The sequence below is a fragment of the Anoplophora glabripennis genome, unplaced genomic scaffold (genome assembly GCF_000390285.2).
Source record: "Anoplophora glabripennis isolate ALB-LARVAE unplaced genomic scaffold, Agla_2.0 scaffold86, whole genome shotgun sequence".
NCBI lineage: Eukaryota > Metazoa > Arthropoda > Insecta > Coleoptera > Cerambycidae > Anoplophora > Anoplophora glabripennis.
This window is the reverse complement of record NW_019416242.1, coordinates 389,958-417,092: the sequence shown is the minus strand read 5'-3', so window position 1 is coordinate 417,092 and position 27,135 is coordinate 389,958. Positions and strand designations below refer to the sequence as shown.

The following is a 27,135-nucleotide window of genomic DNA, read 5'->3' as shown; positions in this document are numbered from 1 at the left end:
TCTCCATTGTAAATTTATTTAGAGCAAGTAGGAATTTATAGTATGATGGCGTATGTAAAATTTACACTATCAACTGTTCTACTGTTTGCTGTCTCATTGCATCTGTTTCCCGTCGACTAATCCGTGAATGGTCAAGATGACTGCGCATGAGGTAAAGAAAAATAAATAAGTGTACCGATAAATACAGACTTCTAGTGATTAAGGGTATAAGGTATTTACAAAATCAACTCAAAAGTTCCTTTACAACCAACATCACAATGTTTCAAGTTACGGATAGGAAAGAGTGTCGTCGAAATAATAACATTAAAAATATCTCTGTAAAGTCAACTTTTGCGTCTCATTTACAAACTTTTATAGTAGTTTTGAACACATTTACCACCACCGCTGGTAGTGGTTCGTTTTTTGGCCCTGGTTATCGTGGTTGCGGCGTGCTTGTTTCGGACTGTCGTTTTCTTATGTTACTGTTAAATTAAAATTTGAGGTATTCGGATTCGCGGAAAATCATTGTACGTACTAATACTGTTTATTTGGATGAATTGACTGCAACGAGACTGCCAGCTTGCGCGCCAACGTCGGCACTCTCGGTGTCACCTTATCGTCGTATAAAGTATAACAGCAGTAAACTGAAGAAAAAAAAATATATATATAATAAATTCTTGAACAAAATTAACGCGTCACTAAAAATTTAGCCCAATATCAAAAATGATTTTCTTACAAAAGGCTAATCTAAAGTTTTTTTTACATTTTGTCATTGTCATTGTAATTTTCTTAAAAAACTACCATTTCTTACAAAAGTATAGAAAGGACATAAATATAGTATTTTTTAGAATAGCAAAATTTTTAGTTCAAAAGCCAAAATTAGGTGAATCAACACTAACCTTTGAATTTGAAAGGGAAATTTCGAGTTTGAACTCAAAATTTCGAGTTTAACCTTGAAATTTTGTATCTGAACTCAATATTCCCAGTTCCAAGTTCAGTTTCTCAATGAAACTAAATTTTATGTTCGAAATTAGAGTTGGGTTCAAAATTTTGAATTCAAACTCCAAATTTCTAATCTAAGTTTGAAATTCGAGTTATTTATTTTTGTAAGTATGCGTTCAAATCGACATTTAAATTCCAACATGGAATTTCAAATTTAATCTTAAAATTTTGCGTTGAACTAGAAATTTTATGTTCAAAGTTAAAATTCAACTCAAAATTTAGAATTTCAACTCCAAATTTTAAACCTGAATTCAAAATTTCGAGTTTAACCTTGGAATTTCGAATTTTTGTTCAATAATTCAAGTTTGAACTTCAAATTTTGGGTTTTAACTCAATATTGCCAATTCCAAGTTCAAAGTTTCTCAATGAAACTCTCAATTTTGTGTTTGAAGTTACAGTTGGGATCAAAATTTTGAATTTAAACTCAAAATTTCTAATCTAAGCTTGAAATTGGAGTTACTTATTTTTTTTTAAGTATGCGTTCAAATCGACGTTTAAATTCTAAAACATGGAATTTAAAATTTAATCTTAAAATTTTGCGCTGAACTCGAAATTTCACATTCAAACTGGAAATTTCGTGTTCAAAGTTAAAATTCAACTGAAAATTTGGAATTTCAACTCCCAATTTCGAACTTGACCTTGAACTTTTAACGTTTAACATTTAACTAGTAATTTGCATCAAACTTAACATTTAACTTAAAATTTCGAATTTGAACTTGAAATTACGAGTTTCAACTCAAAATTTCGAGTTTAACCTTGAAATTTCGGAATTTTGGTCAATGATTCAAGTACGACCTTGAAATTTGCCAATTCCATGTTCAAAGTTTCTCAATGAAACTGGAAATTTCACATTCAAACTGGAAATTTCATGTTCAATGTTAAAATTCAATCCCAAATTTCGAACTTGAACTCTATATTACGAATTTGAACTCAAAATTTCGAGTTTAACCCTGAAACTTCGAACTTTTGCTTAATAATTCAAGTTTGAACTTGAAATTTTGGATGTGAACTCAATATTCCCAATTCTAAATTCAGTTTCTCAATGAAACTTTAAATATATGATCGAAGTTAGAGTCGGGCTCAAAATTTTCAATTTAAACTCGAAATTTTTAATCGAAGCTTGAAATTTGAGTTGCGTATTTTTTTTAGCTAAGCGTTCAAACTCGACATTTAAGTTCTACTACGGATTATCAAATTGAAACTTAAAATTTTGTGTTGAACTCAAAATTTCATATTCAAACTGGAAATTTCTTGTTCAAAGTCAAAATTGAACTCAAAATTATCAATTTCATTTCCAAATTTTGAAAAATTTCTACCTTGTGTTGTTATTAAACGTAACAAATAAAGTTCACGACAACATTAACTTTGAAATTGGACCCTTTATTGCAAAGCGTTAATTTTGTCATAGGAGTTCATAAGAAAAAGTTTCTAAAAAAAAATAAATAAAATAACGACCTTCCTAAAAAATAAAAATATATTCCAGTAGTTGTTTCAAACTTGAATAGGCCTTCGGATGAACTCTACACGATATTCATAAACTTTAATGTGAATTTCATAGTGAAGAAATTTTCATTCACCAAAAAAAAAGTTCCTGCTAACGAACGTACCGAGAGCGAACCGATATCTTGCGAAACTGACACCGCGACTTTCAATAAATCAGGTTCCGTTCCACTTCCACCGCGTAATATTCCAAAATATTTGCTAGACCGACGGAAACCGCGAACAGAACACGATCTTCGGAGAGCGCGGCCATAATTGTCTCTCACCATGACGCCATTACCCCCGCCTCGTCTCTATTCCCGGCCAGGATAGCGCCTATCCCTAAGAAAGCCGAATGTAAGGATCGAACTATTTTTACATCCAAAACGTGACTAAATATTCGCATTGGATCTGGTTCGGGGTGCTACTCTTCCTTAAAATTAACACCAGCCCTACCGCCACGATGCCGACTCAAAAACGAATTTTTACAAAGCCTACTAACCTAAAGTGACGAATTTTCGACGGTCGACGAGGATCGGGATAAGGGCGTTCCCGGGAAGGCGTCTCGTTGAAAAAAAAACATGTATCTTGAGAAACCAGAGCCAACTGTCACACAGTTAACGGCAAATCATAGGAAACATGTATACATTATGTGGTTACTATATTACTCATCAATATATTTAAATACTAGTCATAAATTACTTTTATTTAGTTAACTTATCTGATGTAATAAAATTTATTGATAATTAAAACATTCGGAGTTGCACCAGAATGTCTCTGATCGGGGGGGGGGGGGGCACCACAACAGAGCTGCCCAGCTCAAAGTCTGTTGTACCGCCGCTTCGCCATCTGACGGCGTTCCGTCACCGATGCCGCCACTCGTCAGAAGCGGGATTCCCGCCCCCACATCATCAGAAGCGGGATCCCCTGCCCCGGCAAATCACAAATCACATATTTCTATTCACTCGAGTGATAACAGCATTAATTTACAAAACTAACCTAGAAGTCTTAGTGTATTGCCACGGGGCTCTGTTGCACGCAAACCCCGACCATGGGACTATCGTCTCTGTCCGTAGGCTTGTTTGGAGGGCCGTTCGACGCCTGATTGTGCTTCGGGGGGGTGCTGTCCATCATCGAGCCCGAATAGGGTGCGTACTGGAGAGACGTGGGTCCGTGGTTCAGCAGGGAGCCCTGGTACCGCTGCCGGTGGGTGTGGCGCGAGGGGGAGGGGTCGCATTCCATGGCCGTGAAACTCGAGGGCTGGTAGGCGTGTCCGGATAGGTCTCTTGATCGGCCGACTAAATTTAACCCTGGAAAAGAGGGCTCTTTATATCTGGAAATCCATTGAACGGTGTCTAGGGGACGAGTCGCGGGGGAAGTTTTATCACAAGGCATGCTGACAGAGGTTTCTCTTGTAGGAAAGGGACTATTTTCTAGTTATTTCATTTGCCTTGGTGGTAAATATATTCTGTTAACCTTTTAAATGCAAAATAATAATATTTCTATCTAAATTTATATTTTTGGAATAGGTGTTTAACGGTTTGTCATCAATTTTGTTAAAAAACAACTATTTTATGCGAAAGTGCAGACAGGCCAATGCCTTTTAATCTTTTTTATTAATATCGAGTTCAAAATTTGGAAGAAAGCCAAAATTTATAACATCAAAATGTCCTGTTTTCAACTCAATATTTCCAGTTTGAACCTGAAATATCGAGTTTAACTAGAAAATTACAAATTCCATATCCAAACTCAAAATTTCGATCTTAAACTCCAAATTTCAAGTTTGAACTTTAAAATTTTATTTTGAACATGAAATTTTGTAAACAAATGTATTTCACGCTGAAAGTTAAAAATGTTTTAATATAAATTTGAAATTGTCCTACTTTCAACTCAAAATATCGAGTTTAACTAGAAAAATATTGAACTCCTTTCAAGTTTGAATTTTAAAATTTGATTTTGAATCTGAAATGTTGTAAACAATTGTATTTCATGCTTAAAGTTAAAATTTTTTTAATATAAATTTGAAATTGTCCTGTTTTTAACTCAAAATTTCGATAAGATTCCTTTCAAGTTTGAATTTTAAAATTTGATTTTGAACCTGAAATTTTATAAACAAATGTATTTCATGATTAAAGTTAAATTTTTTTTAATATAAATTAGATATTGTCCTGTTTTCAACTCAATATTTCGAGTTTCAACCTGAAATATCGAGTTTACTAGAAAATTTCAAATTGCATATCAAAATTTCGATCTTGAACTCCAAATTTCAAGTTTGAACTTTAAAATTTGATTTTGAACCTGAAATTTTGTAAACAATTGTATTTCACGCTTAAAGTTAAAAATTTTTTTAATATAAATTTGAAATTGTCGTTTTCAACTCCAAATTTCAAGTTTGAACTTGAAAATTTGATTTTGAACCTAAAATTTTATAAACAAATGTATTGAAATTGTCCTGTTTCCAACTCAAAATTTTGAATTTGAACCTGAAATATCAAGTTTAACTAGACAATTTCAAATTTCATATCAAAATTTCGATCTTAAACTCCTTTCAAGTTTGAATTTTAAAATTTGATTATGAATCTGAAATTTTGTAAACAAATGTATTTCACGCTTACAGTTAACATTTTTTTTAATATAAATTTGAAATTGTCCTGTTTTCAACTCAAAATTTCGAGTTTGAACATGAAATATCGAGTTTACCTAGAAAATTCCAAATTTTATATCCAAACTCAAAATTTCGATCTTAAGACTCCAAATTTCAAGTTTGAACTTTAAAATTTGATTGTAGACCTGAAATTTTGTAAACAAATGTATTTCACACTTGGTTCAAAATTTTTTTTATATAATTTGAAATTTCAAGTTCCAAATTGAAATTTTGAATTTGAACTGAGTATTCTGATTTTGATCTTGAAATCTCATGTTCAGTTTTAATTTTCGCATTCAAACTTAAAATTTTGTATTCATAGGTAAAATTAACTTAAAAATTTCTCTTTTGAACTCGAAATTTCCGAGTTCGAGTTCCAAATTTAGTGAAAAGAAAAAATGTAAGGCCTATTTACACTTACGCAATTTTCTCATTACGAAATTCACAGAACGAAAGAAAAAAAACAGGTACAGATCATGCAGTAAATAAGTGATAAGAAATCTTTTCACTGTAAATATACATCCTGTTCCCATTTACAAAACTTTTTTTTTAGAAGATTGGGGGACCTCGAGAATGAACGTTAACCCGGTGCATTAGAAGGGAGGGATCTACTAAACAGGGGGGATGTAATGAAATGTCCAATACCTGTGTTAATAAAGCGGTTACTATTCATAACCATATCACTATGTTAGTCATCGGTGGTTCCCGGACTGCAGGTCTGCAGGTACATACACAATACAAATTAATTACATCAGAGCAATTAGTTCATTTTCGTTTTAATACGAAGACAAAAAAAAGCTACCCCAGCACACCGGGCAGACTTACACAAGAATCAGACAGGTGGATCTCATGCAAATATGCACAATTCACACTCTTCTCGACCTATATCGGTGAATAATTTACAATAACGGTTTTCGGCGACACAAAATTTACAAATGAGCAAAGATTTTAGCAATTAATTCGTGTTTGTAGTAATTTTAGTAGCTCTGTTATAGCGGGTGTACCAAAAGTCACGCAAGATTTGAATTTTGCGCCATTTGCGCGGAAAAGTTCGAGAGAGTGTTGCTGAGAGTTCTCTACAGCGTATTCTCAGGAAAGATGCATCTTCATGCGTACGAAGTTCAACTGACTCGAGACTGGTCTTTGCGGAGGGAAGAGAGTTCGTTGTATGAATTATGCAAAAAGTGGATGCTGATTTTTAGAATAAAATCATCTTGATTCGTTAATCGATAAAATTGTCGCATTTGAGATTCGGAAAATACGTTTTCGATGAAAATTACTTCCCGAGTGAATTTTGGAACACCCTTTATTTAAAAAACTATTTATTTATTGAATAATTGGATTTGGTCGTTCCTTACGATTTTTGCATAACTAGAACTCGGCACAGACAAAACAACACAAAAGGGGATTATTTCCTGAATAACAACAAACATCAAAAAACGAGAATCTCGACTATCTTAAAATTCCTGCAGGTGGATACATGTATCACGAACGACGTTTTCTGATGAACATCGAACATGCAATAAAGCGCAACGGTAGCGTTTTTTTAAGTACAAGATTCCACATATATACAAAATGTCTTACGATACAAATTAACACCAGACGGAATCGTCCGAATTATAAAAATTTTTTTTCGTTAAAAAACAATGAATAAACCGAAAGCTATTATTTCTGTAAAGATGCACATTTTGTGACAAAAAAATGTGATGAAAAATGTGTAATGGTAGTTCGGTATTTTTTTATTGCAATGAATGGAAGTTTTTTATGAAAGAAAAGTACTCTCGTTGCATATTGGAAAGTGATTAAGGCGAGAGTACAATTCGTGTGAAAAAATTGTAATTCTGTAGTGGCATAGCTGTCATGAGCTTCCCATCAAAAAAATTACAAGTAATTGACATGATTTGTTATTTTCACGGACGGTGTTTTTCTTTTAAGTGTTTTTAAGAGGGTTCTATAGCAAATAGCCAACCAGCAATAGATTTTTATAGATTTTATTACAGTTTGTCTAAATATGAATTAATGCATAAATAACAGACTTTCCTCCATTTTAACGCAGATTTTCTATAAAATGGATGTAGTTTCAAACTCAAATTACACTTTGTTGTAAAGAAACTTGTAATTTGCCACTTTTAAACAAGCGATATCATAAAATAACACTTTCCTCCATTCCAACAGATTTTCTATAAAATGGAGTTAGTTTGAAACTCAAATTACTTTTCGGTGTAAAGAAATTTGTAATTTACGATGTTCAAAAGCTGCAAATTACAAATTTCTTTACAACAAAGAGTAATTTGATTTTCAAATTAACTCCATTTTATAGAAAATCTGCGTTAGAATGGAGGAAAGTCTGTTATTTTACGATATCGCTTGTTCAAAAGCGGCAAATTACAAATTTCTTTACACCAAAACGTAATTTAAGTTTCAAATTTAGTCCATTTTATAGCGAATCTGCATTAGAATGGAGGAAAGTCTGTTTTGTGTGCATATTTAGACAAACCCTGTAATAAAATCTATAAAAATGTATTGCTGGTTGGCTATTTGCTATAGAGCCCTCTTAAGTGTATTTAATTTATTTTTTAGCGAGTGTTTGTGCAGTAAAAGCGACAGTTTAATATAATCAAATTCCAGACCGCTAGTACAGAACCTACTTTATGCTTTCGGAGGCCGATAAGTTCACAAATACAGAATTTTAAATTTAAATAAATTTTGTAACTTTTTTTTTATTAAAAAATTGTGGAACCTAGTACTCAAGACCGTCACCGCCCAAATCCACCCCCATCTACCGACATCCCTCACTCACCATGCTGACTACTCGAACTATTGGTCAAAGCCATATCCAAGGAGGCCACGGCGGGGCTCGAACTCGTGCTGTTGGCCGTGTTGGTGCTCTCGTCCGACGTCCTCTTGAAGAAGTTGTGCTGCAGGGCGTAGTAGGGCGTGATCCTTGTTTTGGGGTCGTAATCGAGCATGCGCAGGATCAAATCCTTGAACTTCAGATAGTCGGACATGGAATGGCCGGCTTCGCCGGCCCGTCGGCCGCCCGGCCCGCCCGTCTCCACACCTAGGATCTCGTGGAGCCTCCGGGTGCCCGGCAGCTTGTATTTCTTGCCGTCTTTCGGTTTCTTCAGGATGTACCTGCGAATTTGAGTCGTGAAAATAGAAAAATTAAATTCGGGCCGTTAAAAACCGACAGACCTTCGGTCCCCGGGAAGCTTCTCGAAGAACTTCCTGGTCTTGTTCGCCTGCTCGAGCAGGTGCTTCGGCGGCATGCCCAGCACCTCCACGATCTTGTTCATCTGGTCGATTTCGTTGGCGCCGCTAAATAACGGCTCGCCCGTATGCATCTCTACCAGGATACAACCCAGGGACCACATGTCGATGGCCAGGTCGTAGGGTATGCCTAGAAGCACCTCCGGCGATCTGTAGAACCTCGACTGGATGTACTGATATATCTGCGAATTAAACATTTATATGAATTTTATTAATTTATTTACGATCCAGGTCCACCTTTTGGTTAGAATTAGAATTAGTCAATGAAAAACGGTCTACAAAGAAATAAGTATAACAAAAAGAATTACAAAGGAACAAAATACAATATAAAATTTATTATCAAAAAATTAAGCTATCAAGGGTGTTATAAGGATAAAAATGTGCGGAAGTCATTATCCTATAACACTCATGATGCTTTCAACATTTAGTGACCTCTATTTGACTGGTTTGAAATATACAGCTATATGTATAGACTATAGACGTTAAATAGTTTGAGATCTTTATGTTTTCCACGCACAAAAAGTGGCACTTCGTAGTCGACGTAATTATAGTGGAAGTTATTTTTGAATGCTATGTTTCCTGTACTTGTTCCAGTTTTGAAGAAGAAATTAACAATCAGAAAACCTGTTGGCTATCGACGAGCATCGATCGATAAAATAACACAGGGCAACAAAATTTTACGAAAGGTCACACCCAAAAACCAAACCTCACTTGCCCGAAGGTTTTTGGTGCTTAGAATCCGAATCTGGCGTCAGAATTGCTCCTATACGTCACATTTCCGAAATATCCTAACCTAAAAGTGCAAAAAACACGTTTTTTTTGCTATATTTGAACTTATATCACAGAGCGAAAAATTTTTTTTCTAAAAACGAATCATGCCCTCTAAAACTACTACTCTTACCCTTCAAAACGCTTTTTTCAGATTTGAAAAATCTTTTTTGTTCGCGGAGATATCATTGAATGAAGTTTTCATATCAGTGGTACTAAAATCGAAAAAAGTTCTTCAGAAAGCGGATATTTATGTTATTTGGGTAGCTCAATCCGAATCTGACCTCCAAATTATTCTATCACTTTAGGATTCTGAGATTTCCTAACCTAAAACTGCAAAATCAACCTGTCTGGTTAATACCGATAGTTCATCCTAAAATCGTTGATTTTGCAATTTTAGGTTAGGAAATCTCAGAATCCTAAAGTGATAGAATAATTTGGAGGTCAGATTCGGATTAGGCGATCCAAAAAACATGTAAATATATTTCTTCAACTTTCTGAAGTACCACTGTTATAAAAACGCTAAAGTACCTAACTTTATTCAATGATATCTCCGCGAATAAAAAAGATTTTTCAAATTCAAAAAAGCGTTTTGAAGGGTAAGAGTGGTAGTTTAAAAAGGCATTATTCGTTTTTAGAAAAAAAAATTTCGATCTGTGATATAAGCTCAAATATAGCAAAAAAACGTGTTTTTTGCTCTTTTAGGTTAGGATATATCGGAAACGTGACGTATAGGAGCAATTCTGACGCCAGATTCGGATTCTACGCACCAAAAACCTTCGGGCAAGTGGAATTCAATTCCGAAAAATCACAAAATGTTAGGAAGATATAAGGATAAGAAAAACAACAGATTTAGTGAAAAAAAATAGAAAAATTCTGGAGGAAGAATCAAAGAAAACTAACCTAGAAAACTATGTTTAACTTTGTTCTTAATCTTGAAAAGAAAAAAAATACATGGTCATTTGAAAGGATTATGATCCATACTTTTTTTTGTCTCACTAACTTGAATAAAAAAGAGAACAAGGATAATTTCAAATCATCTGCAAGGAATGACAATTTACAATGAGATGTGTATTGCTAGCAAATATCATTCAGAAAGACGTCAAAGCAGAGTGGTCCCAATTGAGAGCCTTGGGGCATGCCTGATGTCATTGCAATTTTGTGGGATATGAAATTTCCCATATAACCATGAGGGAAAAAGGGTCTGCAGAAACTAAACGGAATCTAATGGTGTATTATTATGGTAAAAATTCACAATGTGGATATCATTTAGAAAGATGCCAAAGAACATTGGCCTCAAGTAAGAGCTCTGAGGTACACTAAATATCACTGTAATTTTATTGGAATAAATTGCCAAATATGTGATGATTCTCTGAAAGAAATATTTTTATCATTCAAAAAAAGTATCAAGAATTAAAAGCATATGAAGTTTGTAGATTAAAATATTGTGATTTACTCTATCAAAGGTATAAAGATTTTAGAAACATTGAAATGAATACAAATCTGTGGTTAATTCGAAAGAAATAGAACTCACCCTTTGTCCTAACTGGCAGGAACTGCCGAAATCGACGATCTTGATCGCCGACCTCTTCGGATTGCACAGCAGGATGTTTTCGGGCTTCAGGTCGCAGTGGATGATGTTCAGTTCGGGCGTGGAGAGGAAAAGCAGGGCCGTGCACAGCTGCTGAGCGAACTTCCTGGTGAGATTCAGCGAAACCCCCCGGAAGTTGGTGTTCCGGAGGAGATCGTACAGGTTGTAGGAGAGAAGTTCGAATACCAGGCAGAGGTGGTTCCTCCACATGAAATGCCTCTTTAATTTAACTGGAAGAACAGTTAAATCAGGCGAGTGTGGCGGCCGCTACACGTGTATAACGGATATAACTCACCTATATAATACTTATTCTCTATATCGGCCCTGTTCATCATTTCCAGCAGCTTGACCTCGATCTGGGCCTGATTGAGGAAGGGCTTCTTGTTCTTGATGATCTTGATGGCGACGTGGCACTGTTCCGAGTGATCGAACGCCTTCACCACCTGCCCGAACGAGCCTTTGCCTATGAGGGAGTCTATCTCGTAACGCTCCAGGAACTTCTCGCCGTTCTTCACGATGTAGTCGTGGTTGTCGTCGTCGAAGCCGTCGTTGTAGATTTTGCGCTCCTTCTTGTGCGAGCTGTCCTCCCCTTGGATCTGGGCCGCCCGCCGCTTCTTTTTGGCATAATATACCTGCAAAGTAATCACCACCGTTATATCCTCCTAAAAAAAAAAACGATCATTTTTCGATAACGTTCCTATTCACCAGGAATCCCACTTGTTATATAAAACGCAACAGCTAATCTATATATAATATGTAATAATAGTGCACACAGCGGTGCTGATAAGTATAGGTTTGTAAAACATGGAATTCGTGTTAATGCGTTTTTTAAATTAATTTCTGGGAAAACCGAGTCTAATTTAGAAATACATTTTCAGAGAACTACAGATAATTGATTATTGAAATGCGCAATTATGCACATGAAATGGAATGAAACTTTTAAGGTAATGTAACCGAGTGGTTGCTATGTTTGTAACTGCACACAGAAGCCTTACAAAAAATCTTACTACCATGATTTATCACTGCTACAACAAATAAATATTAATTTTTTATAAAATGTTTACATCGTGAATTTAATTTAAAGTCCCATTTTTTGGCAAAATAGGAACAAGGGTCGTGGTACCCGGTTGAAATTTTAAGTCTATGCAGCAGTTGCAAACATAATACTTAGATTATCGACTAACTCGGGCGCTTCGCGATGAATTTATATTAAAAATTAGGGACCTAATAAGGGAAACTTCGCCGCGGCCGCCCCCAATCCTGCGCTTCTTTCCGCTCGGCTTATGGGCGGTCACGCGCCCCCAATGTGTCGACTGTCGTCTGGGCCGTCATCCGCCCATAACTTTTCCAGTCGCGTGCCCTGCATGGCCAACTAGATAATAACCGAACGGTCCCCGATCTGACGGATTGCTAATATCGGCGCAATATCTCGCCTCTTCCGGTTATAACTTCGGCGGCTACCCGCTCCGCATCCCGCGAAGGTTCCGTTCAATTACCGACCGCTTGTGTCAGATTTTGGAAAGGGCGCGTCTCGTAATTTTCACGGATCCAAAAAGTCCCCTAGAGCAAATATCCTACGTAGGTTCGAGGATCTCGCCGACTTACAGCGTAGACAGTGGCGTATCGTAAAAATTGCCAGCGATGTTTCGCTTGAAGAACAATAGATGGCGCTGAAATGCTCTGCGCTCAAAGTGACATAATTGTATATTGTAACAAAAGCCGAGACGCGTGGTAATTTATTTATTAGTTCTCGGAACGGATGGGACAAAAATAACAATATTTCAGTCAAGACTAATTTATCGAAAAGTTAAGGGTTTCAAGTAGGTTTAGCGTCGCCACAAGGCCGTCTTTCGGGGAAGGCTTCATGAAATTTAGCAGTATTTTTTAACAAGTTCACTTAGACCGTCGTCGTGTTGAGCATCTGGTATAAAGAGAAAAATCGATATTTCTAATAACGTGCGAAATGCATTAGAAAGAATACGTAGGAATTCCAAGATAAGTTGTTAAATTGATAATAATTGGAAAATAAAGCTATATCAAATAGCTGGTTTTTAGGCGGACTTTCCAAGCTACAAGAATAGATTAAATGAGATTGACTAAACTGTCCTACAACTCCCCAAGATCAAATGAGACAATTTTGGTCTTAGCTTCACTTATTTGTGAGGAAACTGCCCATATATTTCTAATAGATGTACGGCTTTTATCCTACTACTATTTCGATTAAAAAAGATCAAAACATACGATCACAATCTGGCTCGATGGCTTTCCGAACGATTTTTAACTTTAACCGCTTCACAATTCGAACGACAAGATCACTGAACCTAATAATCGGATTAATACGATCACCGTTTGCGCAAAGGCGTTTATGATATAAAATCACCATCAGACCGTAGAATACCTCACGTAAGCCATAAAAAACTCGAAAAACCTTCACAAAGCACTTAAAAAAAGGGTAAACGATACATAAAATATGCTAAAGTTTATTATAGTGGTTATTTTTCTGTGCACGTCAGAACAACATCTATTAGTACTATTTATGTTGTTTTAATTTTAGTTCATTTTCTAACTTGCAGCCTCTGGAATCTTTTGCAATTATGAAATTAATGTGCTTCAAAATCTCTTATCCATGATTCTGAGGAATATTTGTTTTTATCATAGAGTTTAAACATTGTTTTCCGCTCTTCTAAATGTGCATCCAGAATTTAGTCATAGCTTCGTTCTAAAGGTAAACAAATTTTCCATTACGTTTATTATAATAATATTCAAATCGCAAAATGATTTCTTGTTCACCTTTATACGGGTGCATTATAGATGTCGCCCACCTCAACTTCGCCAAAGGTTCCGAGAATTCTTCAAAAGAACCTTGAGAGAAAACATCCGCCCGTTGGCAGGTTTTTTTTCCGTTTCGCTTCATTCATGTTTTCCGCGAATACCTTTCCTCGCAGTTTTTGTTATTAATCGGATGATTTCATCGTGACGCGACCCTCCTCTTCGCTCCGCGATGGGAAGAAAAACAAATCGCGCGACCTTTCACCGCGATGAGAAAGAAAGAGAGAGATAGGAAGAGATCGCGGCTCCGTCAACACGACAAACGCGGAAGAAAGATTTCATTACAATAACGTCAAATTTTTTTCAAAACCGAATCGCTCGGGCACAACGGTTTATTTACATTCATTATACGGCTAATCGGATTTCATATCTGGCGGCCGGCGAAAGCGTACCGGTTTCTGCGAATCGCGTTGGCCAATCCGACTGATCCTATGTCTTCGCCAGTGTTGCCATTCTCTAAGGATTTTCCTAGATATGAGGAATTCTGATCAATAACTCTAAGATATGAAGAATTATTTCGACTTCATAACATTGGCAACACTGCTATTCGCCGTTGCCCTAATCCCCCGACAACGCAAGACACGAACACGCCTCACTTTCTATTGTTAATTTGTTAACTTCGTTAAATCTATCCCCGAGCGTGGTGAAAACGAACAAAAAAAAACACCAATCGTTCGATTTTCATGCTAATTCGCACGAATTTTATAAGCCAACTATTTTAACAGATAACATCAGCTCTTTATTCATTATAAACAAACGAAGACTTGTCCTAAAGAAGTAAGTCATTAAATTTAAGTAGTGGTCGTTTTTTTTTTTGGGGTAATACGTGTTTTCCAGAAAACTGATCGAAAATTTGTTTTTAATCAAATAAATAGTCGAATTATAATTTCGTTTTTTTAACTGCAATTAAACTCTTGTCTACGCCATCAATGGGCAGTCCCAAATTCAGTTGTAAGTGCGCGGTTGTCAGTGTTGCCTGTTATTACCTGTCTAAATCCACACATAAAACTAGCGGAGTGGCAGAGAGCGAAACTACAATGGAATATAATTTTGTCAGCGAAAATGAGATTTGACAACAATGTAGCTTCCAATTGGATACGTATTGAACCAAAAATAACTTAAATAACTGTTACTTTATTGAGAAAATCGTGTTTTTTTTACATTTGCTGAACGCACTTAATGACACTAGCAACAATTTACTGTTTATTTAAAAACATGTGTAACATTTTCTGCAAAACCCGCCTGTACATATCGTGTATCAACAGTCCTATCAACATCAACTACAAACTCACGTAAGTCACTATATTATTCCTTCGCGATGTAAATCGACCGGTTATAATGATTTACTAGAAAAACTGACAGTTATAGTACGCGCCACAGACATCTAAGACCGGTAGGTAAAATATGCACGAGACATCTAAAAATAAACCGTCCAATATAAAAATAACCGGGCGGGCGCCGTCGCTTCTAATAAAAAAAAAGAACACTAGAAGTGACAGACGCCACTGGAAGCGCAAGGATTAAACAAACGTTAACATCGACAACGCCTAAAATAGTCTAAGTGTCTGTTTGCTATCTTTTTTTTAGAAAGAAAGATATTTTTAACTTTCAGGCTAACGGTAATAAATATTTTAAACGTAGCAGTATTAACAAGCTTGCTGTATGCTTTACATACATAGGGACCACCCTGTATTCTGGTCCTGGCAAAATAAAAACCGCAATCAAAGACAACGGAATAGAAACTGGCGTCGATTCACGCGCACCACTCACCTCGTTAATATGCTTGTAGGTCTTGATGAGGTCGACGCTGAGCTTCCGTAGAGGCGCCGACGCCGAGTCCCTGAAGGTGGGCGGTATCCTGGCCTGCATGGCCTGGATGTCCGTCGAGGAGGAATTGGAGATGGCCGAGGGCGGCACTGCGCCCAGGCTGTCATCGGACACCAGCCGTCCATAGAGGGGCACGTGCCGCCGCTGGTGGGTCAACGTGGTGCCGTCCCCACCGCCGCCGGTCGCCACTGGCACTGCAAAACAGAAACGCACGGTATAAGACCGCATTGTTCAAATATTGTTTTTTTAACGGACCTTTTCCATTTTTACTTTGTAAGGAATTACTTTCAAATCGGAACTCTGACGTTAAACTCAAAATGGCAACTTTGAACTCGGAATTCAGAGTTCAAAGTCAGAATTCAAATGGGAGTTCCGAGTTCAAAGTCGGAAATTTGAGTTTTAATACATTTCTTACTGTTACTTAGTAGGGAATTACTTTAAAATCGGAACTCGGAATTGCAACTTTGAACTCGGAATCCAGAGTTCAAAGTCAGAATTCAAATGGAAATTCCGTGTTCAAAGTCGGATATTTGAGTTTAAATACATTTTTACGTAGTAAGGAATTGCTTTACAATCGGAATTGCAACTTTGAACTATGAATTCAGAGTTCAAAGTCATAATTCAAATCGGAATTAAGAGTTCAAAGTTGAAAATTTGAGTTTAAATACATTTTTTAATTTTACTTAGTAAGGAATTACTTTAAAATTGGAACTCTGAGATTCAACTCGGAAGTGCAGCTTTGAACTCGGAATTCAGAGTTCAAAGTCAGAATTCAAATCGAAATTCCGTGTTCAGTCGGAAATTTGAGTTTAAATACATATTTTACTGTTACTTAGTAAGGAATTACTGTAAAATCGGAACTCTGAGATTCAACTCGGAAGTGCAACTTTGAACTCGAAATTCAGAGTTCAAAGTCGGAAATTTGAGTTTAAATACATTTTTTTTACTTTTAATTAATAATGAATAACTTTGAAATCGGATTTCGGACTTTGAATACTTTGATCTCAGAATGAACTCATTTTCCAAATACTGTCGTTTTTTTAACGAACCTTTCCACTTTACTTACAAAGGAATTACTTTAAAATCAAAATTCTGACATTGAACTCAAAGTTACAACTTTAAACTCGGAATTTGGTCAGAATTCACATCGGAGTTTGGAATGTGAATTCCCAATTTAATGTCGAAATTCGAAGTTTAAAATATGTAATTCCCAATTTTAAGTCAAAATTCCAATTTTGAAATATGAATTTCCAGCTTAAGGTAAATTAGAATGACCATCACTCATATCTGGACCCGCCTTAACGTAAATATAAAGACCGGAGTACTGTAACGCGACTACAATATACAGTTTTCTAAAAGACAGAAGATATTTTGTGACATCACCACTAACAGCCGACAAGTGAGTACATTATAGGTCGTTAGTGACGTCCGCGATCTAGGCTTAATAAATAAGCGTCCTCGTCTTCGTCGCGACGTCCCGGCCCTCTCCAGACGCATAAATACGGAACGGCGCTCGGGACTGCCCCCTCCGACGTCTTAGCTTCGGCGAGATGTAAATATTTATGGGCCACTCATCGGTCCGTAATCGGACAATGAGTCTCGGGGGTTTATCGAAAAGATGCTCGACATGGGCGCCGTTAATAGTAATAATAAAGGCGCCCACGAGGGGGAATGGGGGCGGCAAGTTTAAAATATCAAAATGCATAATCTAATGCTTGGTCTGTGAGCAAATCGTACTTGACATGAAAACTTTACATTCAATCGTGATATATCGTTTTTACTTACTATACTTTTAAAGTCGAAGTTTTAATGTCTGAATTATGACTTCAAACTGAAATGTCAGCTGATACTATTTATTGGTATGAATTTCGACTCTAAATTCGGAATTCATACTTTACAGTCAGAATTCCGAATTTAAAATAGGAATTCTGAGATTAAAGTCAGAATTCCGAGTTTAAAGTCGAAATTTTAATGTCTGAACTATGACATCAAACTGAAACGTCAGCTGATACTATTTTTTGGTATGAATTTCGACTCTAAATTCGTATTTCAAACTTTAGTCAGAATTCCGAATTTAAAATATGAATTCTGAATTTAAAGATAAAATTATTAGTATAAAGTCAGAATTTCCGAGTTTTAGAGTCGGAGTTACGAGTTTTAAAGTCGAAATTCTGAGATTAAAGTCAGAATTCCAAGTTTATGGTCGAAATTTTAATGTCTGAATTATGACATCAAACTGAAACGTCAGCTGATACTATTTTTTGGTATGAATTTCGACTCTAAATTCGTATTTCAAACTTTAGTCAGAATTCCGAATTTAAAATATGAATTCTGAATTTAAAGATAAAATTATTAGTATAAAGTCAGAATTTCCGAGTTTTAGAGTCGGAGTTACGAGTTTTAAAGTCGAAATTCTGAGATTAAAGTCAGAATTCCAAGTTTATGGTCGAAATTTTAATGTCTGAATTATGACATCAAACTGAAACGTCAGCTGATACTATTTTTTGGTATGAATTTCGACTCTAAATTCGTATTTCAAACTCAAAATTCTGATAATAAAGTCAGAATTCCGAGTTTAAAGTCGTTAAAGTAGAACTTTCCTCTTTAAAGTGGAAACTTTCAATTTAAAATCGGAATTACGAGTTTTGATGTCGAAATTCCGAGATCAAAGTCAGAATTCCGAGTTTAAAGTCGAAATTTTAATGTCTGAATTACGACATCAAACTGAAACGTCAGTTGATACTATTTTTTGGTATGAATTTCGACTCTAAATTCGGAATTCATACTTTACAGTCAGAATTCCGAATTGAAAATAGGAATTCTGAATTTAAAGATAAAATTCTTAGTTTAAAATCAGAATTCCCGAGTTTTAGAGTCGGAGTTACGAGCTTTAAAGTCGAAATTTGAATGTCTGAATTATGACATCAAACTGAAACGTCAAATGATACTATTTTTTGGTATGAATTTCGACTCTAAATTCGGAATTCAAACTTTACAGTCAGAATTTCGAATTTATAATAGGAATTCTGAATTTGAAGATAAAATTCTTAGCTAAAAGTCTGAATTCCTAGTTTAAAGTAGAAATTTCAGGTTTAACTTTTACTATGTCTGTCTTGAAAAAGTGCAAATACTTATCAAATCAAGCCCTGTCAACTTTCACTGATGCGTATATACCTTCGTTTCAATTACAACGAATTTGCAATTATTCATATCACAAAAGGAGAAAAACTTTTTCAAAATATTGTACCTAAAACCATGAAAACGTTTAACAGAAACATAAGGGGGACAATACCTTGAATGATCTACACATTTAATACATTTTTATCACATTTTATCTCAGAAAATTATCAAACCGAAACGTCAGATCAATAGCTGATACCATTTCCTGGTACTCGTATCATTTATACGATTTTATCGCTGGTCATTAATTTCTCCCCTTTATATCTGAGTAAACTGACGCAGAAGCCTTAAGCTTTTCGTCGCGCGTGTCGAAATCATAGATTACAAATTAACGGTTAATTAATACAAAGTCCAGTTGTTAAAATTATAAAGGGATATGCACACGGCCCCAACAGTCCGCGAGCACCAAGCAGAAAGCGAAAACTAGACGTTGCTGTGCGGTAAAAACGTCTTTATTGTTGCCATGGAAACAGAAAACTGACTAACTTTCGCAGACTTGATCTGTACCGATGCGATATGTTGAGGGATAATCAGGGTTCCAAGAACAATTTATGTGTGTGATAGTGCCGGCCTAGGTGTACACGACGCATTTTTTCGCTTGTTGTTCTGTACAGATTTTTACAAATCAGGATGAACGGTCAAAAAATATCGATGGCCTAGTAACCGTATCGGGTGCGTCATATTCGCGATAAGTCTTATACTTATCGTCATTTCGCGAAATAAAATCTAATAACCGTCTAAATGTGCCGTATCATTGTTTATTGGCCTTGGAAAATGTCTCAAGACCACTCCGATATTTGCAGAGTCTCGTTACTAATCGAAAATATAATTTTGTCAGGAGGAAACTTCTCCCAGAATATCCCTTCGGTATTTTTGGCGTTATGCGGAAAATTTTAGATTTATTCGCCGACGCGGATTCAAATTTGGACTACCTACGAACATGTTATTTGGAAACCGCGAATACGAAAACACCTCCCATGCAGTTTCTGCGAAAGTAAATAAATTATTAATCAGGCTAAACTTATTTGCAGTTTCGCATCTGCGTCATTTCCATGTTTGTTTTGCCGGTTTTAATGCCGATTTCGTATCAAACAAAGGAAGCAATAAAAACTTCCTACGTATCGCCAATTTTCGCAGAACAATGCAATTTAATTGTTTGAGTTGTTTTTCGTCAAACGGCGTTCGTTTGCGTAAGTGTTTCAAGAAATACGGCAAAAATTTGGTAAAACTTTATTCAGGATACGGTATTCAACTATTAAGGCGCAAAAGGTCCACCCTAAATTTTTTTTTTAAGTCGGAAGTTCGATTTTAAACTAGAAATTACGATTTAAAACTCAGATTCAGATTATAAGCTGGGAATTCATACTTTAAGACACAATTCCGAGTTTTACTGGCGGAATTTCTAACTTTAAAGTCAGAATTACAAGTTTTAAAGTCGAAATTATGAATTAGAATGTCGGAATTCCAAAATTAAAATTAGAATTTCGAAAATCCAAGTCCAAAGACTGAATTACGAGTTTTAAAATGGACCACCCCGCTCGTCGGTACACCTGACCACCGTCCGACGTGTCGCATCGACCTACCTGCCGCGGGGGCGGCGTGGCCCAACCGCCGCAAGGTTCTTCTCGTTGCGCCGAGAACGAGAAGTTCCCGAATGCAGGTGGGAAGCTGACGTATCGATCCGGAAGCGAAAGAGGAAGCAAGCACACGTCTGGCCAACGGCAGATTCTCTCTCCCGTCGCCGTCGCCGCCGCCGCCGCCGCCAGAGTCTTTCGCTCCTTGCCGCCACCATTCCCAGTCTTGCGTCAGACGCGTAAGTCCATTGCAGCACTCTTGTACCGCGTTTTCCGAGACGCCGTACTTGACCGAACACCATGAAATAATTAAGCCTCACAAGAAAACACCACGAACGCGTTCATAATCGTGTAGAACGAGCTTTACAGAAGGTATACGAATCACAGAAAATGTAAACCGGCCGTTTGATTTCATCCAACCGTTTCCGGTGTTCTTGGATGAAGAAGCGCTAATCAGGGCCGTAATAAAAAATTTTTACCTGTGCGGGAAAACGTATCACAAAATAAATAATAATCGCGACAAACACATAATTTAAAACTACTAAAATTATTAATTTGAAGAACTGATATTTTTTTATTCGCCTTTGATAGTTTTCCAACATTTTTACTATGTTATAAATTATAGAGTTTCAGAGCCACTTTAATGTAATTAAGGCTTATAAGAGACATATCTTATCACAATATGATATAGTCTTTCCGATTTCAATTGAAGACAAAAGAGCTAGGCGGTTATGTACCAGGTTTGGTCGCTATGCAACAACCCGGCACTGAAATATTTGAAAAACTTTTTCCCATATTTATTTAGCCATACCCATACACAGGTCTGGTCGCCCAGTTGAAGACTGAGCGCGCGGGCAAACGCGGTACAAACACAGCCGCACTGAGCGACCAGGCCATAAATTTCAGTTGTCGACAAATTGCCTAGCAATGCAGTGCAGCTATGCAGAATTTGGACTGATTTAGGTAATATTAATTTATTATAGGCACCTTCTATTATTACAATATTACAATTGCGAAATGGAGAAATAATAGGGGTATTTTGTTTACTAATATTATTACAACGTGGCGTTTTGGAGACCTTTTGGAGGAACAAAACGAAATACCGCCGGACAATATTGAATTAGTACAACTGGTTGTTGATGAAACAGATTTAGAATTTAAAAATAAAGAAAATGAAAATCAGATAATGAAATTATAAATAGAATTTATATATTAACTAAAGTTTCAGTGCCCACAATTTTTCGTGTTATTAAAGCTGTTATAGATCACTACGGAAAGAGGAAGCCAAAACAAAAATTTAAAAATATCGATGTCATGACGAGAGACGTAGTTCGTCGGACAATTTATAATTTATTTAAAGCAAATTGAGGACATAAATAATTAAAATATGTTGTTAGCCAAATGAACATACAATAGAAATTTTCTACGCATCATATACAAATTATTATTTTTTACTTTTAGCAAAAAACTTTTTTAGACGCCTATGAAACTCATTGAATTTTATTGCTAGGCGTTTTTATACATCTTCAACTGACTACAATATCATATGAAATATTTTATATTAACAATTCCGTCAATTCTTGTTCTCTACGGGCTCCACTCAACCCAATAATAAAAATTATTTATTTTGTAAGTAAACGTTTTTATCTTCTGATGTGTCAAATCAACGATATATAACCCATTTAAAAGTATTGGGATTAGGATCTCTATTGTCGTCGCTCATGATACAAAGACTGAAAAGATGCAGCGCATACCCGCGGTCACGCTATGACGTCACGTGGAGAGTAAATAGCGATTTGTTCAATAGGTCCGACTTACCATGGCGCAAATATGCGCCATGCGACTTACTGTAGGTTCAGTTTACAGAGTGTTCTTTGTTTCGGTTACCATAGTTATGGCTGACCCAATTTTTTACTACATCGAAATAATCTTATTATATTTCTTGACAAAACAATTGTAGTAAGTATAGCAAATAATTCACATGCTCGAAGTATTTGTGTAAATATTTATTTATTAGTTTCACTCTAAGCAATAATCTTTTTGAAAGATGGGTCTGTACTATTGCATATTACAGAATTTTCATAAAATGTACCACTTGAATCACTCTCCACGTGACGTCATGGTCCAGACGAACAAATTTTAACTCACAGGAATATCATATCTCCTAGTTTTTGTCTCATGATACCCACTGACTGACCTTTACAGCCAATGTAGTTCTTACGAGTATATCTGACGGCGTCGACCGCGATGGCCCCTGGTGGATGACCTAAGCTCACTAAGACTGGACAAGTAAAAAAATTATACGAACTTTCTTGTGCTGCATATTTCCGACATACGACGACCAGAAAATTATTTAAGCAGATACAAACTGTAAAACCAGGGGACACGTCAAAATGACATGAAACCACCGCAATCGGAACTTGCCCATAACGACATTACGCATCCGCGTCGGTACCAGAATGTCAAGAGGTCATGTGCTTTTACATCACGGCACGGCCGACCCACCGACAACCATCGGCCCTATTATGCGCTGCAACCTCAATTATGTGTCGGTGGTGGAGGAGGAGGCGGCGGCGGCTGTGGCGGTGTAGGCATACGGAGCGGCGTTCGTTGTGGGTTAAGTCCCCGGAGGGGGAGGAAATAAAGGGGGGAAGGGGGACGCCGCCGTCGTTAATATTTCGATTCGCCGAATTAATTTAATTGTGCGAAGCGACGGTCGGGATGGAGTGTATCTGTGCGTGCGTGTGCCTGGGGTATTCCTGGATAACGTGGGCGCGGGACCTGTGGCTGTGTTTGTTAGCACGCGTTGGCGGTTTATTTTTCTATGACGACGGGGGTTTTTCGCGGCTTACGGCGCCGCCGCTAATTACTAAAGAGGATCTCGCTGTTTTGCCGGAAATCTCATCGAAACAACGTACTCATTCGTGGGGTCTGATATTTCGAGACCACCGAGTAAATTTTATTATACAATGGAGAAGTTTCGTTGACTGAAATGAAAATGTTCTAATTCTTAAAAATATACAGGGTCACTTTATAAGGGAGCCCCTGAATACGAATCTGATTTTTCTTTTCACAAACAGTCGATTTTTAATTTGTTTTTCAAATTGCACTTCTTGCCACGAGGGATGCATAAACAAGACCACCAGGAATTAGCCTGATAAGTTGTATTAGTGGACTATCAGCGTTGCCCGTTTGTTTGAAATCTCGAAAACCTCTTTCTAGAGAAGTTTCTTGATGTTAGGGTCAAAACATGAACTGATCCGGGGATTCTGATTTTATATTCAGATTCGGCACATTTTTTTTCTTGTACGTAATTGAAGCAAATTTGAAGAAATCATCATTGCCAGATTGGATGATTTGTCACAAATTAAACGATTTTTCGTTGGCAAAACATACTTGTAAAACTAATTTATTTACCTGAATATCAATTAAAACCATATTATTTGGAAATTTTCTTATAACCAAAATAATTTTCTTCCGTTTATAAACCAATAACACAGCCACAAAAAAAAAGTTGTCTCCTGATCACGAATCTGGTGTCAGAATCACATCACAGCAATTTCCTAACCTCAAAAAACAAGTCAAAAATATCAAAAATTCACGAGTGCTAAAAAAAATGTAAAAAAAAAAGATTCTATATTCAAATGTTCATTTATATGGTTATGACCCCGCCGAACTTGAATCCACGATCAGAAATGATGGTTCTTTTTCTAACCTCAAAAAAAACGGGTCAATTAAGTTCAGATATCACGAATTTTCAAAAAAAAAATCAGATTTTTGACCTATTTTTGAGGTTAGGAAATTCCTGTGATCTGACAGTTCAATTCTGACACCGGGTTCGTGATCAGAATATATAGATTTACTATATGTATCTGGGAACATTTATCATAATCTCATACAATTTCACTAAAACTTACTTGTAACTTAGACACTTGGATTTATCAGACTGAGAAGTGAATATTCGAAGAGTTTTGACTTACCTGTAACAAAAAGAAATATAACATTAATTTATTATTATTTTTAAATATAAATTCATATGTTTAATATCCTAGTAGTACGATAATTTTTAATACCGCATATTTTGAAATTCATTAAATGATAAATGAAGTCTTAGGGAAAATTAAAAATGTATTATACACCACAGAATTACATCAATGCAATAATAAAAATTAAAAGTAACATTTATTAACGCCAATACAGTTAGAATGTCATGCCTACCAGTTGTGACAGAATTTTCGAATTAAAAAACACGCTAGTAGGACATTAAACATTGAAATCACCACGGGTGTTATACGATAACAATGTTTATTTCGGCGCATTATTATCCATATAACACCCTTGATAGCTTAATTACAGCATCATGTAGATTACAATGATAAATTCATATCGCATATTTTGGTTTATTTACTGATCCTTCACAGTCAAAACTGCCATAGAATCCGTTCAGAAAAGTAAAAACGATAGAGGAAGGGGTAATGTTATGGTGAATCACCCTGTACATTAATATTCATATGACACCGAGTCGTCCATTAAAAGTTAAAAAGTTTCGTGGTGAAACTTGGATCGCCCTGTAGGAAAAGATGCCCCACTTCGGCCGACTACCTACATACATTGCAAGAACAAGACGGCTTTGATTTCGTCCTATGAAACAAATCGACGGTGCGATGGTGCAACTCACCGGCCAACTCGATGCAATGACGACGCGCTCCGACCTGCCCCAACGTCTGCTGCCGCACCGGACCACTAGATTTGTTGTTCGGTAAATATTCCGGTATGGTATGTGTGTGTGCCACTGCCGCCGCGATCATCATCGGGGCGACCCATATCGATCAATGTATAATTCTATTCGGTCGATCTGCTGGCCCGGTGTTTCTATTTTAGCGCCGAACCGCATAAATTATTCGACAGGTTGGATTTCTCGGCCGCCATGACGCAGCAGCGGCACCGGATGGAGTTCCACGTTTTTCAGATGGGGGTTCGGACGTATTTTTTTTAATATAAATTATTTTCGTGACCTTGAAACGGAAATAATGGTCTGATTTTCTGACTAAGCCAACACTAATAATAAAAATATAAGAATATATATGTCGGCATCACCCTTGTAACCAACCGCTTATGAATTTGTAGCCACTCGAAGAACTGTCACCGTCGATGTCGATGGAATGTTGAGGGCTTGTTTTTGTTTATGTTACAGAAATATTAGAGTACCAAATTGTTATCTCTTCCACTTCCTTATATGGTGATGTACTGATGTATGGTAAAAAGTAAACTAATAGGGTAGAAGAATGCACTGGGTAAGGCCCCTGTGAACGGAAAGCCCGGGAAGCAACTGCATCATTCAATTGATGAAACAGCCATAGACGTGTGGTTTTTATTTTTATTATTATTGTTATTATTGTTTTGATAGAAAAGTAGTGAACACGTTGCTAGGGCTGACAGTGGCGGACCGTTACTTCCTATTTTATAACTTGTATAACAGCTCCCGTACTTTAGACTTCCAACTTGTAATAAATAGTGTCACGTCACCCGTTTATTATTTCGATGGAGACAGTGGAGCAAACTAATTTCTATGTCCACCAAATGTCTCCGACATATATGTAGAATACAATTTACAATACATTAAAACAATATTAAATGCAAGTATCAAAAATATGTGTTTAATAAAATCGAAACGTTGACAGAGCCAGAAAATGAAGACTATTTCGATAAATGAAACTGGTGACTTGTTTTATTTATTTATAAACTAACGCCAGCACTTCTGAAATCGATCCCCGTGTTTAAACACTGTTTCAAACAATTTTCACAATCGGTTCAGCAGTAAATCTATTCTCAAGGTCATTTTTTTTAAATAATCCATAATAAAAATAAAAAATGAATGCGGCTTATACAAAATTATGGATTTGGTTCAGTTATGGTTCAGACTTTTTTGTATGTCTACATTTACAGAAATAAACTACAATAAAACGAGAATCATATCACCCTGTACATATGTAATTTTACGTATTTTACAAATTTCTTTGTACCAAAAAGTTATTTTAGTTTCAAACAAAGTCCATTTTATAGCAAATCTGCGTTAAAATGGGGAAAAGTCTGTTATTTGTGCATTCATTCATATTTAGACAAACTGTGTAATAAAATCTATAAAAATGTATTGCTGATCGCGGTCGTCGAGACGTGAGGTTCCCTCACAACCACGTTTGATTTCCCGTTATGGAAACGCCGGCACCAGCAGCGGCATATCGAGAAATCGTTCTGCCAAAGGTCACTTTACCGTCAAAAATAATGAGAATATTGCCCGAGACGTGCATAAGCGCTCTACCATGCCAGACCACCTGGTAAGTACGTAATTACAAAAATAATTTGTTGTCTGCGACGACCGGCAGCCGACCCGCTTAGCAACAACTACTTTTTGTTGTGGAATTCATAAACAAATATGGGGCTTTCGACGGCCGATATCCGCGCTCCGGATGAATCACAGGTATAGACAGAAAAACTATTATAAAACTCCTGATGCCAAAGAGATTTTTCCAAATGGTTTTTCTTTAGAGATTAAATGGTCTTAAAAAAATACGTACATTATATTACACTAATACTTCTATGCTTTCTCTCGACACTTGTTTATTCCATTCAGCTCAAAACGATTCACGAATATAAAAAACTGACGTAAAATGGTTTTCAAAAATAGACTACCACAGCATGCAACAACGCTTTGCACTCTATATAATTGCCGAATTAAGCTCTATATTTATTTCATCTCTGCCGATAATCTGGCTGGTTTAATGTTTAAAGTGTTAAGGGTTTACGCTGTCATTCCACATTTGTCACAAGGTAGAAATGAAGCCGTGCACAAACCTAGTTTCTGGCAACGCCGTCCCTATGTCACTCCATCAGAAAATATGAAGTTAAGTAACAAAATTGCTTTATGTTGTTTGCTGTTTATAAGGTTGTTCTGTTAAACATTAAGCATTCTATTATATATATATATATATATA

At 36.3% G+C, this 27,135-nt stretch overlaps 1 protein-coding gene across 4 annotated transcripts in view; it reads right to left on the bottom strand.

Annotated features, from left to right (window-relative positions):
* Window positions 1-27,135, bottom strand: part of LOC108910320 (serine/threonine-protein kinase minibrain) — a 57,980-nt gene continuing 30,845 nt past the window's right edge. For 2 of the 4 annotated variants that reach the window (XM_018714886.1, XM_018714887.2), the window contains exons 2-8: window positions 24,061-24,123; window positions 15,333-15,583; window positions 11,029-11,365; window positions 10,677-10,963; window positions 8,300-8,556; window positions 7,905-8,239; window positions 1-3,770 (exon numbers count right to left, since the gene is read on the bottom strand). In XM_018714886.1, coding sequence (XP_018570402.1) covers window positions 3,469-3,770; window positions 7,905-8,239; window positions 8,300-8,556; window positions 10,677-10,963; window positions 11,029-11,365; window positions 15,333-15,583; window position 24,061 — 1,770 coding nt within the window. In that variant the 5' untranslated portion in view covers window positions 24,062-24,123 and the 3' untranslated portion in view covers window positions 1-3,468. The remainder of the gene's footprint in view (window positions 3,771-7,904; window positions 8,240-8,299; window positions 8,557-10,676; window positions 10,964-11,028; window positions 11,366-15,332; window positions 15,584-24,060; window positions 24,124-27,135) is intronic. The other 2 variants (XM_018714885.1, XM_018714888.2) reach the window with 1 other exon arrangement.